Source organism: Malaclemys terrapin, chromosome 2 (assembly GCF_027887155.1).
Source record: "Malaclemys terrapin pileata isolate rMalTer1 chromosome 2, rMalTer1.hap1, whole genome shotgun sequence".
NCBI lineage: Eukaryota > Metazoa > Chordata > Testudines > Emydidae > Malaclemys > Malaclemys terrapin.
The window spans coordinates 78,496,635-78,512,279 of record NC_071506.1 but is presented as its reverse complement, the minus strand read 5'-3'; the positions used below and the strand labels follow the sequence as shown (position 1 = coordinate 78,512,279).

Genomic DNA, 15,645 nt, shown 5'->3' with positions numbered 1-15,645 from the left:
GGATAATTACATCATCACTGCAATGATTTTTCCCTTAAGTTACTGAGACTTACCCTTACTGTAAACTCCATTTTAAATGTACCATTTTCCATGAGAATTTCCTTAAGATTTTAAAAATTAAAAACACGTAATTAAACATTAAACATTTTCTACACTAATGCTAAACAACAAATCCAAAAGGAATGCTTCGTGCAATATTTCTAATGATTTGAACATATGTAATATCAACTTTAAGTAATTTTTTAAATTTTAAACTTTAAGGCAGATTTACCAGTACTCTGAAGCAGGGCAAAGCAGCCAGAAAGAACAAGTCAGTTAACTTAGGTTTACTAGAGCCATGCAAAGCATCTGCAACATGCAAGGAAATCTGGCCCTTATTTTCCAGGTGACTTACTGATTTGCAGGGCGGTGTAAGTGAAACTAGTACTATGTAAAGTGGAGTTCAGGAAAAGCTCAGTCCATTGTCTCAGTGCGTTAAAGGCTCCCCATGCACTCCCGCCTCCCAGGAGTGCTGTCCCTGTTACGCACTAGAGCCAAGGCCTCTTGCTACACCCTTTGGCACTGGCATTGTCTATGTTGAATCCAATGCCCCTCATCCACCGCCCGAGGGGAGAAGGCAACTGAGCTCTGCAGTTAGGAGTCTGGCTGCTGGTGTGTGCTCTAGGGACTTAGGCATGATTTTCCATCTGATACGCTCCCCTTCCAGCACTGCGCCCCTCATGGAGATGGGGGAGGGGCAGCCACTCATCCCGGAAGCTTGCTCGCCTCAGTGAGTCGCTCTGTGAAGGGCTGGAGCAGGAGACACAGGCCTTTCCTTTTTACCTCTGGCAAAAAGGGAAGCCTTCAGGGGCCCCAGCTGCTGCTAAAAACTACTCAGAAGGGGAAGAGGCATTAAGGGGACAGTCTCTTGGAAAGAATCAGCCTGGTGATATGGCTGACAGTTAGACAGTCACTTTACTGAACTGGATTATTACTCAGAAGCTTGAAGCAAACGTTTGGAATTTAAAAACAAAACAAAACAAACAAACAAAAAAAACGACAACCTTTGCAATTGGAAGGTCTGGCTGAGCCCCAGGCTGCTGGGGAGGCAGATAAAACTGGAGGAGCCTTCAGGAGGGACCTCCAAGGCATGAGGCATTCCTCTGCTGCCAGTGTCTGACAGGCCCAGCTCTGCCCCCAAGATGCAAGCTGGGCTGGCTGAAGTACCCACTGTAACAGATCTGTGGACCTTAGCACGAAGAAGAAAAACAAACCAAACATTAATTTGGCTAATTAACTAAAGAGGTCACACAAATATGTTGCACTGTAATAGCAATCACTTCTGTTTAATGCTGGGTTAGCCGGTTGGCTTTATATTTACATTTGTTTGTTAAAGTTCTCTCACTCGTGTGATGTGCAGTTTATTTTCTTGACAACTTTTTGTTAGTTATCTTAGTACCTTGGGACAGGATGGACTTGTAGTTAAGGCAATGAATTGAGACTCAAAATGATCTAGAGCAGTGGTTCTCAAAGCCGGTCTGCCGCTTGGGCTTTCCCTGAACAGAAGCGGAGAAACCGGTTTCCCCAACAGCCAGGATATGTTTATCACTCTTGACCTGGAACCAGTAACCCCCGAACTCACCCAAGGCGTGCTCCCAGACTCTGAGGGCACACAGGGGACCTCTGGTGAGTGTACCTTTGTAAATATTACACATGATTTAAAAACAAGCATGTTTAATGATTAATTTGCCCTGGCAATCGCGGCCAGTACAGCTACTGGAAAAGTCTGTTAACGTGTATGGGGATGGAGCGGAAATCCTCCAGGGACATCTCCAGAAAGTTCTCCTTGATGAAATCCCAAAACCTTTCCAAAAGGTTTCTGGGGAGGGCTGCCTTATCCCGTCCGCCATGGTAGGACACTTTACCACGCCAGGCCAGTAGCACGTAGTCTGGAATCATTGCATAACAAAGCATGGCAGCGTATGGTCCCGGTGTTTGCTGGCATGCAGACAATATCCATTCCTTATCTCTCTTTGTTATCCTCAGGAGAGTGATATCATTTATGGTCACCTGATTGAAATGGGGTGATTTTATTAAGGGGACATTCAGAGGTGCCCGTTCCTGCTCAGCTGAACAGAAATGTTCTCCGCTGTTAGCCACGCGGTAGGGAGGAGGGGTGAAGTGATCATCCCAGAGAATTGGGTGTGTGCGCGGTTGGGTAGTTGGGTTTGTGCTGCACGTTAACCCGGAAACCGCAGCCCCTCCTTTTACATTGCAAACCTATTTTAAAATGGCCAACCCAATGGGTGCTTGGTATGGGAAATGAGTATGCTACTGTTTGAAACCATTCCCACATGTTAAGAAGGTTAAAAAAGCCAAAAGACTGTGGCTTACCATGGCTGCCTGCAAGCCGAAATCTGTTGCCTGGCACTGTGTGAGTGATCTCTCACATCAAACCGGCAGGCCCTCAATATAAGAGGAAAAATGCGACCTTTAATGAAAGCACATGTGCTGTGTAATGTGAACAGCAAAATTTAACGTGAAAGAGTGTACCCATTGTTCTCTAAAATGTGTCTTTTTAAACCACCTCTCCCTTCTCTTTCACCAGCTGCAAATGTTTCTCCTTCACAGAGGCTAGTGAAGATTAGAAGGAGAAAATGGCGGACTCGAGATGATACGTTCTCAGAGCTCCAGATGTCCTCCCACGCTGACAGAGTACAGCAGAATGCATGGAGGCAGTCAATGTCAGAGTGCAAAAAAGCACAATATGAACAAGAGGAGAGGTGGCGGGCTGAATTGCGGGCTGAAGAGAGCAAGTGGCGGGCTGAAGAGGATAGGTGGCGTCAGCTTGCTGACAAAAGGCAAGAGTCGATGCTCCAACTGCTGGAGCATCAAACTGATATGCTCCAGTGTATGACTGAGCTTCAGGAAAGGCATCAGGTGCAGAGACCGCCGCTACAGCCCCTGTGTAACCAACAGCCCTCCTCCCCAAGTTCCATAGCCTCCTCACCCAGACGCTGAAGAACGCGGTGGGGGGGCCTCCGCCCACCCAGTCACTCCACCCCAGATGATTGCCCTAGCATCAGAAGGCTGGCCTTCAATAAGTGTTAAAGTTTTAAACTGCAGTGTGTCCTTTTCCTTCCCTCCTCCCCCACCCCTCCCAGGCTACCTTGGCAGTTATCCCCCCTAGTTGTGTGATGAATTAATAAAGAATTCATGAATGTGAAGTAACAATGACTTTATTGCCTCTGCAAGCGGTGCTCGAAGGGGGGAGGGGAGGGTGGTTAGTTTACAGGGAAGTAGAGTGAACCAGGGGCGTGGGGGCGGAGGGTTCATCAAGGAGAAACAAACAGAAGTTTCACACCATAGCCTGGCCAGTCACAAAACTCGTTTTCAAAGCTTCTCTGATGCGCACCGTGCCCTGCTGTACTCTAACCGCCCTAGTGTCTGGCTGCAGGTAATCAGCGGCCAGGCGATTTGCCTCAACCTCCCACCCTGCCATAAATGTCTTCCCCTTACTCTCACAGATATTGTGGAGCACACAGCAAGCAGCAATAACAATTGGAATATTGGCTTCGCTGAGGTCTATCCGACTCAGTAAACTGCGCCAGCGCGCTTTTAAAACGTCCAAATGCACATTCCACCACCATTTGGCACTTGCTCAGCCTATAGTTGAACAGGTCCTGACTACTGTCCAGGCTGCCTGTGTACGGCTTCATGAGCCATGGCATTAAGGGGTAGGCTGGGTCCCCAAGGATCACGATAGGCATTTTAACATCCCCAACGGTTATTTTCTGGTCCAGGAAGAAAGTCCCTTCCTGCAGCTTTTGAAACAGACCAGAGTTCCTGAAGATGCGAGCATCATGTACCTTTCCCGGCCATCCCACGTTGATATTAGTGAAATGTCCCTTGTGATCCACCAGTGCTTGCAGCAGCATTGAAAAATACCCCTTGCGGTTTATGTACTCGGTGGCTTGGTGCTCTGGTGACAAGATAGGGATATGGGTTCCATCTATCGCCCCACCACAGTTTGGGAACCCCATTGCGGCAAAGCCATCCACTATGACCTGTACGTTTCCCAGAGTCACTAACTTTGATATCAGCAGGTCTTTGATTGCGTTGGCTACTTGGATCACAGCAGCCCCCACAGTAGATTTGACCACTCCAAATTGATTCCCGACTAACCGGTAGCTGTCTGGCGTTGCAAGCTTCCACAGGGTCATTGCCACTCGCTTCTCAACTGTGAGGGCTGCTCTCATCCTGGTATTCTGGTACTTCAGGGCAGGGGAAAGCAAAGCACAAAGTTCCATGGAAGTGCCCTTACGCATGCGAAAGTTTCGCAGCCACTGGGAATCGTCCCACACCTGCAACACGATGTGGTCCCACCAGTCTGTGCTTGTTTCCCGGGCCCAGAATCAGCATTCCACAGCATGAACCTGCCCCAGTAATGCCATGATTTGCACATTGCTGGGGCCTGTACTTTGTGAGACGTCTACGTCCATGTCAATTTCCTCATCACTCTCGTCGCCACACTGCAATTGCCTCCTCGCCTGGTTTTGCTTTGGCATGTTCTGGCTCTGCATATATTCCAGGATAATGCGCATGGTGTTCATAATGCTCATAATTGCCACGGTGATCTGAGCGGGCTCCATGATCCCAGTGCTATGGCATCTGGTCTGAAAAAAAGGCACAAAACTATTGTCTGATGGAGGGAGGGAGGGGCGAGTGACGACATGGCTTACAGGTACAGGGAATTAAAATCAAGAAAGGTGTCTGTGCATCAGGGAGAAACACAAACAACTGTCACACAGAATGGCCCCCCCAAAGATTGAACTCAAAACCCTGGGTTTAGCAGGCCATTGATTTCACGGAGGGAGGGGGAAGCAAATGAATACAGAACAAATCTGGTCCATTTATTTTTTACATCTTAAGCTGGCAGCAGACGGTGCAGCATGACTGATAGCCATCGGCATCTTCTGGGTGCTTCACAGAAGATGCTGTACTACGACTACTAGCCATCATCGTCAAGACAGTTCAATAGGACTGCCGGCAGGACTGAGTCTCCAGGAGACAAAACATGTCTGCCCAGGTGCCTCTGATCGAACTCACTGAGGAATACGACGATGATGGATACCAGTCGTAATACACCATCTACTGCCAAAAGGCAAGGAGCTGCTGCTGTGTAGCAATGCAGTACCATGTCTGCCGCCACCCAGATGACATATGGTGACGGTGAGCTGAGCTGAGCAGGCTCCATGCTTAGCATGGTATGTTGTCTGCACAGGTAACCCAGGTAAAAAGACGCGAATTGATTGTCTGCTGTTGCTCTGACGGAGGGGGAGGGGCCTGACGACATGTACCCAGAACCCCCCGCAACACTGTTTTTGCATCATTCAGGCATTGGGATCTCAACCCAGAATTCCAATGGGCCGCAGAGACTGCGGGAACTGTGGGATAGCTACCCACAGTGCAATGCTCCGGAAGTCGACGCTAGTCTCGGTACTGTGGACGCGGTCCGCCGACTTAATGCACTTAGAGCATTTTATGTGGGGACATACACAATCAACTGTATAAAACCTATTTCTATAAAACCAGCTTCTATAAATTCGACCTAATTTCGTAGTGTAGACATCCTTAGAGAGGGTTTTGGTGAAAGAAACATGAAGGTCTTGAAGCTAATGACCCATGTAAACAGCATTTAATATATTTAGCAAATGATGCTAACAGTGAGCAAAACCAAAAAGTTGAAAAGGGAGGAGGGGCAAATACATTCTTTGACCGGGAAGTTATTGAATATTTATAGTCAGAGTACAGATAGTTAAAGGGAGGAAAAAGGAGAAAAGTGATGTGGCAAATGTCCTGGCTCTGACACAAACATTGTTCACCGCATTACTCATGGTCACTACCATATTAGCCCAATCCTATTCCCTTTGAAGTAAACAGGAGAAGGATTAGACATTGTGAATGAAGAGCTGCATTCCACAAGCAGCAGGAACAACTAACCTATGGTACAGGAGAGGGCATGCTCAGCTGCCACATTTCAGGTCAGATTTCTTTACAGACCTCTTGACTCCTGGAGGCACCCCCCGTTCATCCCCAATGAGAGTGTACCACCACACTGTCCCCGACTATGGTCGCCACCTTAAAAGCATGATCTCTAGAGCTCGTTGAGCTATTTACAGTATATTAATCAGAGCTGGGGGGGTTTGTTTAATTTTTAACAGTATGACCTTTCGATACACAAATACAAGGCATAAGAGAAATAAACAAACAAGTTGAACTAAATGACGTAGCATGTGACCTTCGGTGTAAGCTTAGTGAGGGCCACAGTCTGATACCCTGACTCCCATTGAGACACCCCTTACTTGGATTCTGGGACAGCTTGTGGTGTAAAGTACTGCAATAAGGGTGGCAGAACTTGACTCAATTGTAATGTTGCCATTCTCTGTCTCAGGTCTTTTGATCCCTCCACTGCCAACCAAAATCAAGAAGTGCAAAGACAACTGAAGTCGTTTTAATTAATCTTATCAGAGATCTTTACAAATCTCACTAAAAGCCTACACTCAGTTAAAATTTGGTTCTTATTTTATCCAAACTAGTTTGCCTCTCTCTAGTGACGATAATCTGTCTTTACATTACTAACCAGAGGTACTGGAACGGAATGCTTTTTACATCATTGAAATGAAGGACAGATTTGACTTAGACTGGAAATCAAAGATCAAAGCCCTGCGCCATCGCTGATGCTGCCATATCAACAGAAAAAAATATTAGCCTGTTTTGTTTGCTTTTTCAGTCAGATGACACAGGTGAGCAGGCCCAGTGGAGTGAATTTTGAAGGCTGTGTGCCAGAGGTAAAGTATATACACAAATGAATTCCAGTAAGAAATACCAGGGTGTGTGCTTCTGGGCACCATTACCCTAGTATGACAGGTCATTCTGGCAACAATCTATACTTGGAGTATGCAGCATATACTATCAAGACAATCTTGCCATCATTTAGTAATAGGTTTTATTATAATAGCAACAGGTATAAAGGAGAGGAAGGGTATGTGAACTGCTGATCACTGCGTTGTCGTCTTAGCTATAGTTTATGACAAATAAAGTTCTTCACCTCTACAATTTCTGCCCCACTCTGGAACTGTAAATCTGGAGTACACAGAGGACATCAAATTTCCTGGGGGCAGGTAAAATGTCTGGCATAGTGGAATATTGGGGACAGATGTGTCCAATTTAATGACGGAGGATGTCCCATAGAGTGCAGAGTTGAAATATCCAGTGAGAGCAAAAATAATGTGTGTCGAGTCACATGTGAAAAACTGTTGTAAATGGGGAAATAAAGAAGAAAAAAAGTAAAAGGAAAGGAGAGGAAATGAGAGACAATAGGTGAAGAGGGCTTGTGGGGAGAAGTGTTATGGGAATGTGTGTAAGCTTGAAAGCTTGTCTTTTTCACCATCAGAAATTGGTCCAGTAAAAGATATTACCTCATCCACCTTGTCTCAGCTAAAACAAGTCATATGGGTGTCACTGGAAGGGTGTTTTCTATTGAAAGACTTATCTTTAAGTATACATAACAAGTCCCTAACTATAATATTTGACTGACTCCACTACTCTAAATACTGTACTGCTGCAAGAGAATATGGAAGGAATGTATTCTGTAAAGGATTCAGGACATAAAGCATTAAATCCAGGTACATGCAATTTACTTGATGCAGTTGTTAAAAGGTGATTTTTTTTTTCGAATAGATTATAGCTATAGAAATGGGGGAAGGGATAGCCCAGTGGTTTGAGCATTGGCCTGCTAAACTCACGGTTATGAGCTCAATCCTTAAGAGGGCCACTTAGGGATCTGGGGCAAAAAATCAGTACTTGGTCCTGCTAGTGAAGGCAGGCAGAGGGCTGGACTCAATGACTCTTCAGGGTCCCTTCCAGCTCTAGGAGATAAAAATAAATGGAGATATACCTATTTAGTTTTTATATATATATAAAAACCAAATAAGGTTGTTTAGGTGTGAGTGCCAGACAAGTCAGCAGTGTAGATCAAGTATGATAACATTTAGCCTATATTTTAAAATTTCTTCAACTCTTTCAGTGCATGTGACATGAGATTTATAGCCATGCCGCAGTTTCTTGGCACCTTAGAAAAGGAGTTGGATTCTCTGTCTTAGTATATCATATTAAAACAGAATTATTCTCTTTTCAAATCATTTTCAAAATAATGAAAGATAAAAAGCTTGCCTCATCACTGAATGAAGCTAAAGCTAAAAGAAACTGGTGTTACCATAAGGTGGCACAATGTGGCTGTCATTTAAAACAGAGCAGGCAAAGCTATCTCACCAATGACAAGTGCTGAGTTCCTCCTGTCTGAGATGGTACAATGTGCATGTAAAGAAGCAAGTGCAGAAAGCTCTGATGAAGCTTGACAAATGCTTGTTATTTTTACCTTATGATTGCACTGATTTTTTCCCCCCCTTCTGCTTCTTGGCCATCTCATTGCTTCTGCTTGTTTCTTCCCTCTCCCATCTCACCAGTTCAGACCTCTTTGGTTGCTACAAAGTGAAAGTTTCAAAGCTGGCAGCTCTGTTGAAGAAAAGTTAATATTTTTGCCTATAGTCTTAATGACTCAGGGATGTTGGGATTTCCTAGGTTTGATGTATTCTAGTCAGGAAGGATAGCAGGATATGACTGATAGTCTCTCACCAGCAGCAAGTAGGTGAGCCGAAAAACTACCTGGCATGCCCTTTGCTTTTAGAATTCTGTTGGCTAGGTCAGGATGCCAGAAAGGTTTATGACATGTTCAATGAAATGCAGCAGGCAACCCTAACCAGCACCTGGATCAATCAGGTGGGGGCAAGCCACAGTACTTAGCTAGCAAATTGTGCTCCTTGTGGGAATGGTGCATGAGCTGGCAGGATAGCTGGACCTCCCTAGCACCTAGAGCATTGATGTGGATTCCTGCCCTGATGCAGAACAGAGGCAGGACAAAGGAGGAGGTAATACTGGTCAGGATTAGGCTTGGTGCCTACTTATGTTTGTGGAGTTTCAAATTGCCCCCACCCCAGCATTTTAAAATTGTAATTTTCATAGTCAGCGAGATTCAAATTGGAAAAACAATTTGAAAAATACAGTTAATCAATTGGAAGGAAAGAACCTGCAAATGGTAATGTTAAAAGAGCGCTAGAGGGGACTTTAGGCAGCAAAGTGGATATGATAAGCTACTTATGAGTGGAAGGATAGGCCAATAGTTAGGACACTAGCTTAGAATTTAGGACACCTGGACTCAATTCCCTGCTCTGCCACAGACTTCCTCTGTGACTTTGGGCAAGTCCCTTAGCGTCTCTGTGCCTCAGGTCCTCATCTGGAAAAATGGAGAAAATAGCACTTCTCTACCGCACAAGGGTGCTGTGAGGATAAATACGTTAAAAAGATTGTGAAGCTCTTTGAGAGCTACTGAGGAAAAAGCATATTAACACCTCCTAGTCTGTCAATGGTGTGGAACTGCACAGGTAATAAATCAGAGCAGAACTTGGCCTGTTGAGTTTATAATGCAGCATGGCAGCAAGCAAAGGCAATTTTGAGTTTCATATTCAGAGGCATCCTAGAGCTGGGAGGTTTTAATCTTTCTCCCACATCAGTAATACTGCAATGAGTTCCAGGTGTCACACAACCACAAAGACATTGACAAATCCAGGGGAGTTCAGAGATGGGCAAGAAAAATGATCCGAGAGCTGGCAAGATTGATTTATAAAGAGAGTCCATGCATTAAGTACATGTAGTTTGTGTTACAGATTATCAAAGAAAGACATGGATGGTTGTTTCTTATCAGGCTCCAGCTTACTTAATAATTACAATACCAATAATAATAGCTAGCTCTTATATCGCACTTTTCATCATTAGAGCTCAAAGTGCTTTACAAAGGAGGCAATTATCATTGTTCCCACTTTACAGATGAGGAAACTGAGGCATGGGGCAGTAAAGTGACTTGCCCAAAGTCACCTAGCAGGTCAGTGGCACTGCTGGAAATAGAACCCAGGTCTCTGGAGTCCTAGTGCTGTATCCACTATACAACCTGGCTTAGTTTCAGCTGCCATTATACAGTATGGTATGCTGGCTCTTAATTGTTATCCCAGCTAGGGCAGAAGTGCTCTCCACAATAGAGTACATAAAGGGAAAATGTTTAAAACAAATCAGAAGTCCATGCATAAGCGCACACAATGTATTTGGACTTGCGTGCATATTTACCACAAGTGTTCATGCTGATCAGAAAAATGTGCCCACTGACAACTCTGTAGGTTCCTAAGAACCCATCTGAGTGCTCATGGTCCCAGTTTTCAAGAGCAAAGATGCTAAGTGCATGCACATTTCTGGAACCAGACACTCTGATCTCTAGATTTAAAAGTACATCCCAAAGGGCTTAGCTTCTTTACTATTAATTAGGACTCTTGTGCATTTCAGACTTGTAATTTTAATATATTTTTTCTGGACAGTACTGAATTTTCCTTCCAATAGAAAATTAAAACTCTGTTACAGTATATTGATACGAATGGCCATCATAAATCAGGTGACATTCTGCAGAGATGATAGTTCATTCCCCAAAGAGATTAAAACAAATAATATCTGCCCCTGAGACCATGAGCTCATCTTCAACTCAGACCTGCTAATTAACAGCACAAACACCTTCCCCACCAAGCTACACTTGCAACTGTATTTTGACAAAAGCTTTGTAGATGACATGGAAAACATTTTGATGGAACACTGAGTTTGGTGAACAAGCAACACAACAATATATAGCAACTCTAATACTGTTACTCCAGTTGTTTGGACTCTCAAAAGAGTCAACTTCGAGACCAGACAGGGTCTATGCAAGAAATCTGTAAAGAGAGTCTTTTGGTATCTATAGGTTTCTCCCAACTACTCTACCATACTTAACAGGGTGCAAAAATCTAGTATATGGCAACCTGGAAGGAAGTTTTGACCAATTGTAATTATGGTGAGGGCTCCTTCTCCGGTAGGTTTTACCAAACTCCCACCCCTTGCCGTGGGGTGAAGAACACTCCTACAGCCTTGGGGTGACAGCATTTTGCCCAGGAATCATTCAAATGCACATCTCTTTAGTCCAGCACCTTTATCACAGAAGCCCAGTGTCACTGAAAGGGAGAGTTAATGCAAACAAGACAGTATTGCTAGCACTTGTAATTTTAATCACCAGTCTCACAACAGAAGGTGTATTTCCCAAACCCCAGATACAGGGGTCACATACATACGTGATAATCCCACCTTTTATTTATTATTTAAAAATAAGTTTTCAGCCCTCATGATTGCAGAGGAAATTGTAAAACTATGACTTGACTGCACACAGGTTCAAAATCCAGAAGGTAAATAAAAAGAAGCCAACTTTTTTTTTTTTTTTTAAATCTCATGACCTTAAAGCCAATTGTATGATTTTTGGGGGAGCCTAACTCATTAGTTTTGAATAGCTGGGTCTGGCCTTACTGGTCTAATGGAGCCAATACTTCAAAGGTAACTCAAATGCTACCAGTAAGCACACAGTTCAAACTGCCCCTCCACAGTTGTTCCACACTCACCAGTCAGGTCACCTCTGTTCCTTTTGATGGTGACTGAATCTTGACTGTAATGCAAGCTCATAGTAGTAATGCATTCTAGCTTCTCCCTAGGCCTGCCTTCCAGCTCTGAGCTCACACTATGGGCCTGAAGCATGATAGACCCTCCACAGCAGCCCATGAAGTCATTTCTCCAGTGGCATCCCCACCCTTCATTGGACGAACTGGCAGCAAACAGTTGGGGTGGGATTTCCCGCCAGTTCTCTAACCAACAAGGGCTCTGGGTGGATGGAGAGGACCATCCCCTGAACAATTAGGGTAGCCCTTCCTGCTGCTGCTATGTGGAGTGGGGTTCCACAGTAATCACGATACCCTTGAATAAGGTTTTCAAGATGATTTTGCCTTCCAGATCGCTGGTGGGTTAGTTGGGGAAAAATACCTGCCTTAAAGGCTGTGGGGCCTGGCACATACGCTTCTGTTAGGCGCCCACCCTCACCATGTGTATCACCAATACTTGACACATTCTGAATAATTCTGGTTGTGTTGTTATAAAAATGGAGATTAACAATGTTCTCATTGTTATTTGCATTGTATTGGGGGGGGGGGGGAGGGTGTGACACTACCAGGGAAATTTAGGAGTAAAAGCAGTCCCTTTTTGGTTGATTTATTGTTGCTCTGAGCAAGAGTTATACCTAGGTTTTATTTCCATTCAAGGTCTGTTACTAACTTATTGGGACACATTGATAGATCACAACCTCCCTTGTACCTCATGTTTAGCCATCTGTAAAACAACATCGCACTTAGCTACTTCACAACAGAGCTGTGGGGTTCAGTGTTTTCAAGCTGCTTTCAGATTCTCTGATGAACAGTGTAGTATGTGTTAAGAGATAACGAGCAGAAAGACATCAGACTTCAAGTACTTAGCAGAGAGCAATCTTCTACCTAGAAGTCCCTACTTTATTAAGGTCCTTGTACAACTGGGGTGAGCAAACTTTGACCTGAGGGCCACATCTGGGTATGAAAATTGTATGGCGGGCCATGAATGCTCACAAAATTGGGGGTTGGGGTATGGGAGGGGGTGAGGGTTCCAGTTGGGGGTGCAGGCTCTGGGGTGGGGCCAGAAATTAGGCATTCAGGGTGTGGGAGGAGGCTCTGGGCTGGGGGTGCAGGTTCTGGGTAGGGCTGGGGATGAGGGATTGAGGGTGCAGGAGGTGCTCCAGTATGGGACCGAGGAATTTGGAGGGTGGGAGGGGGATCACGGCTGGGGTAGGGGGTCGGGGCATGGGAGGGGCAGTCTCTGGGTGGCGCTTACCTCAAGCAGCTCCCGGAAGCAGGGCATGTCCCCCTTCTGGCTCCTACATGGAGGCACGGCCAGGCAGCTCTGCGCACTGTCCTGTCTGCAGGCACAGCCCCTGCAGCTCCCATTGGCCTTGGTTCCCAGCCAATGGGAGCTGCAGAGGTAGTGCTTGGGGTGGGAGCAACATGTGGAGCCCCCTGGCTGCCCCTATGTGTAGGAGCCAGAGGGGGTACATGCCGCTGCTTCCAGGAGCCTTGCGGAGCTGCAGCACGCACAGAGCGGGGCAAACCCCTGACCCCGCTCCCTGGCTGGAGCGGGGAAAGCCCTGGACCTTGGTCCCCAGCAGGAGCTCGAGGGTCTGATTAAGATGTCTAAAGGGCTGGATGCAGCCCCCGGGCCGTAGTTTGCCCACCCCTACCGTACAACATGTTCTGGACCTTTCTGGGGTTTGGCAGATCAACAACTTTATGAATTCAACTCAACTACACAATCAATACTACATAAATACAAACCAATTATTATTAGTGCCCTAAGAATTCTGCTTTTCTATGGCTGAGAAATAGGTCATGGAATCCACCCCTTGCTACCAGATTGACTCCGGAATCTAGGCTTTCATTAAGCCCTCATGTGAAATTTACGTTTGGTTCACATTTTCCAGGTTAACAAATGCAGTGTTATTTTCATTCATCTGCAGACAGCCTGAAACAATAACTAAGGGTAGGTCTACACTTACCTTCGGGTCCGGCGGTAAGCAATCGATCCCGGAAGTGCTCGCCGTCGACGCCGGTACTCCAGCTCGGCGAGAGGAGTATGCGGCATTGACGGGGGAGCCTGCCTACTGTGTCTGGACCCTCGGTAAATTTGAACTAAGGTACTTCGAATTCAGCTACGTTATTAACGTAGCTGAATTTGCGTACCTTAGTTCGAAGTGTGGGGTTAGTGTGGACCAGGCCTCAGGGAGGTGTGAACTGATTTATTCTTCTCAATGGGTTGTAAACTCTGAAACCTAAAGACAGGAGTTTCCCAACGTTAGCTATTTATTTGATCATTTTAGAACAAACATCTAGAGATACAAAATGACTGTGATTATCTCAAATCTTACCCATGCTCTCTCAGATGTCAAAAGTCCCAACTATGCCCTCACCCCTGCTAAAACCTCCAGTTTGCCTCTACCTGACTCTGTCTATGATGCAGTTATGTGTTGGGGACAACATACACTAAATTGATTTTAGTACATAACAATGCAGGGCTTGTATTATTCTGCTTTCATGTTTGCTTTAAAAATGGAGGGGATTTTAATTTAAATTATGCTTCCACACAATTTCCAGTCTGCTACACCAAAGTCACAGAATCCCAGCACTTAAAGGCAGAATTTCAGTCCAGCTGGTAGCGAAGTTCATGGTGTCTTGATTATTAATATGGAAAATTATCAGCAAAATCAAAAACAAAGTTCAAAAGTTAAAAGTTTCTATCAGAAACTCAGGCATTTGCAACTTCATTGTTAAATGACAAGCTCTGCTCAAACCGCATAGAAAGAACTTCTCTCTGTGGAGGAAAGATGTAGAAATGGAGAACATATAGCAAAGGATGTAAACAGATACTGCAACATGAGGATATTAATCATTAAAAAAAAAAAAAAGTTCAAGCATCCTCAATCCATATTCCTGGGTGAATAAGGAGAGTAAGAGACATCACTGTGATAAACTGTAAACTAATTGTGCTGTTTAAGTCTCTAAAGCATTTCAGGATGCAGCATGTTGGAAAGATGGTATATAAAATAAAGTTGTGATGTACAGAAAGGAAAATAGATATGTAAGAGGGAAAAAAATCCTACATATACACAAAACCATGCTCCTCTGGCTGGAGAAAGAAAAAGATCATTTTGCTTTGGCCTTTTCTCCAGTACTCAGATAAAATGGCAATAGGTGTTATATTGAAAACCTTAGATGCTATAAATTTGTATCCACGGATAAAGGAAAGTGGTATTACATGAAGTTAGATGGAAGTTATTTACACTCAGTATAATTAATCTATGAAATTTTCAAGAATAGCTCTAGGATGGATCTGTCTGCCATCCAGGTCACGAGGGACTCTAACCTTCTATATTAAGATTGCCTATGTTTTATTTTCTAGGATTTTTCAAAGATAAAAGGTTGCAGGACACACAGCATTATACTCACATTTTACCCTCGAGGCTACAGCAGCTTCTGCATTGTACCCTAGCAATGTATGCCCTCCCCCCTGTAGACTTCAACTGCTCTGGACAGCTGTGAAAAGGGCGGGGGGGGGGGCACTACATTTGAAACATTTGTGTTTGATTGTGTGCAACCTACCCAGTGCAGCTGGTCTGAGTTAGCTCTGAGAGGATGCTGTGCAGCTGTTTCTCTGGAGCAACACCAGTGGGCAAACAACAGCACAGCCAAACATCTCTGTACATCTGCCTGGTCTTTGGAGTTCATTTTGTCCTTACTCTGTCATGTTTAATCATTACACGTTAGTCTTTATCTTACTATATATTCCTGGGTATATGCTCAGAAGGCACAGGGACAGCATACTGCTGTACTGGATTTCTCCTCAATTTTTCATTGTCAAATCAGAGCCCTGGAAGTTGCCACAGAAACACATTAGTCTTTTCAAAATGTATTATTGGACCTCTCGGCTATTGCTGATTCTATCCCCATTCTAAAAACACCAGGGCCAGATCTTCAGCTTGTTTAAATCAACGTAGATCCAGTGAAGTTGAAGAATTTGGCCCCTGATCATTGGCGAGCCCATTCAGTTAGAATTTATTTGCACAGAATAAATAACATG

General features: G+C 44.7%; 1 protein-coding gene across 1 annotated transcript; it reads right to left on the bottom strand.

Annotated features, from left to right (window-relative positions):
- Positions 1-3,273: 3,273 nt before the first annotated feature.
- Positions 3,274-15,045, bottom strand: LOC128832278 (uncharacterized). Its single transcript, XM_054019526.1, has 2 exons — positions 15,015-15,045; positions 3,274-4,655 (listed from the first exon to the last, which is right to left on the bottom strand). Exon 2 carries the CDS (start codon positions 4,305-4,307, stop codon positions 3,501-3,503), a length of 807 nt encoding a protein of 268 aa, XP_053875501.1. The 5' UTR covers positions 4,308-4,655; positions 15,015-15,045; the 3' UTR covers positions 3,274-3,500.
- Positions 15,046-15,645: the final 600 nt, after the last annotated feature.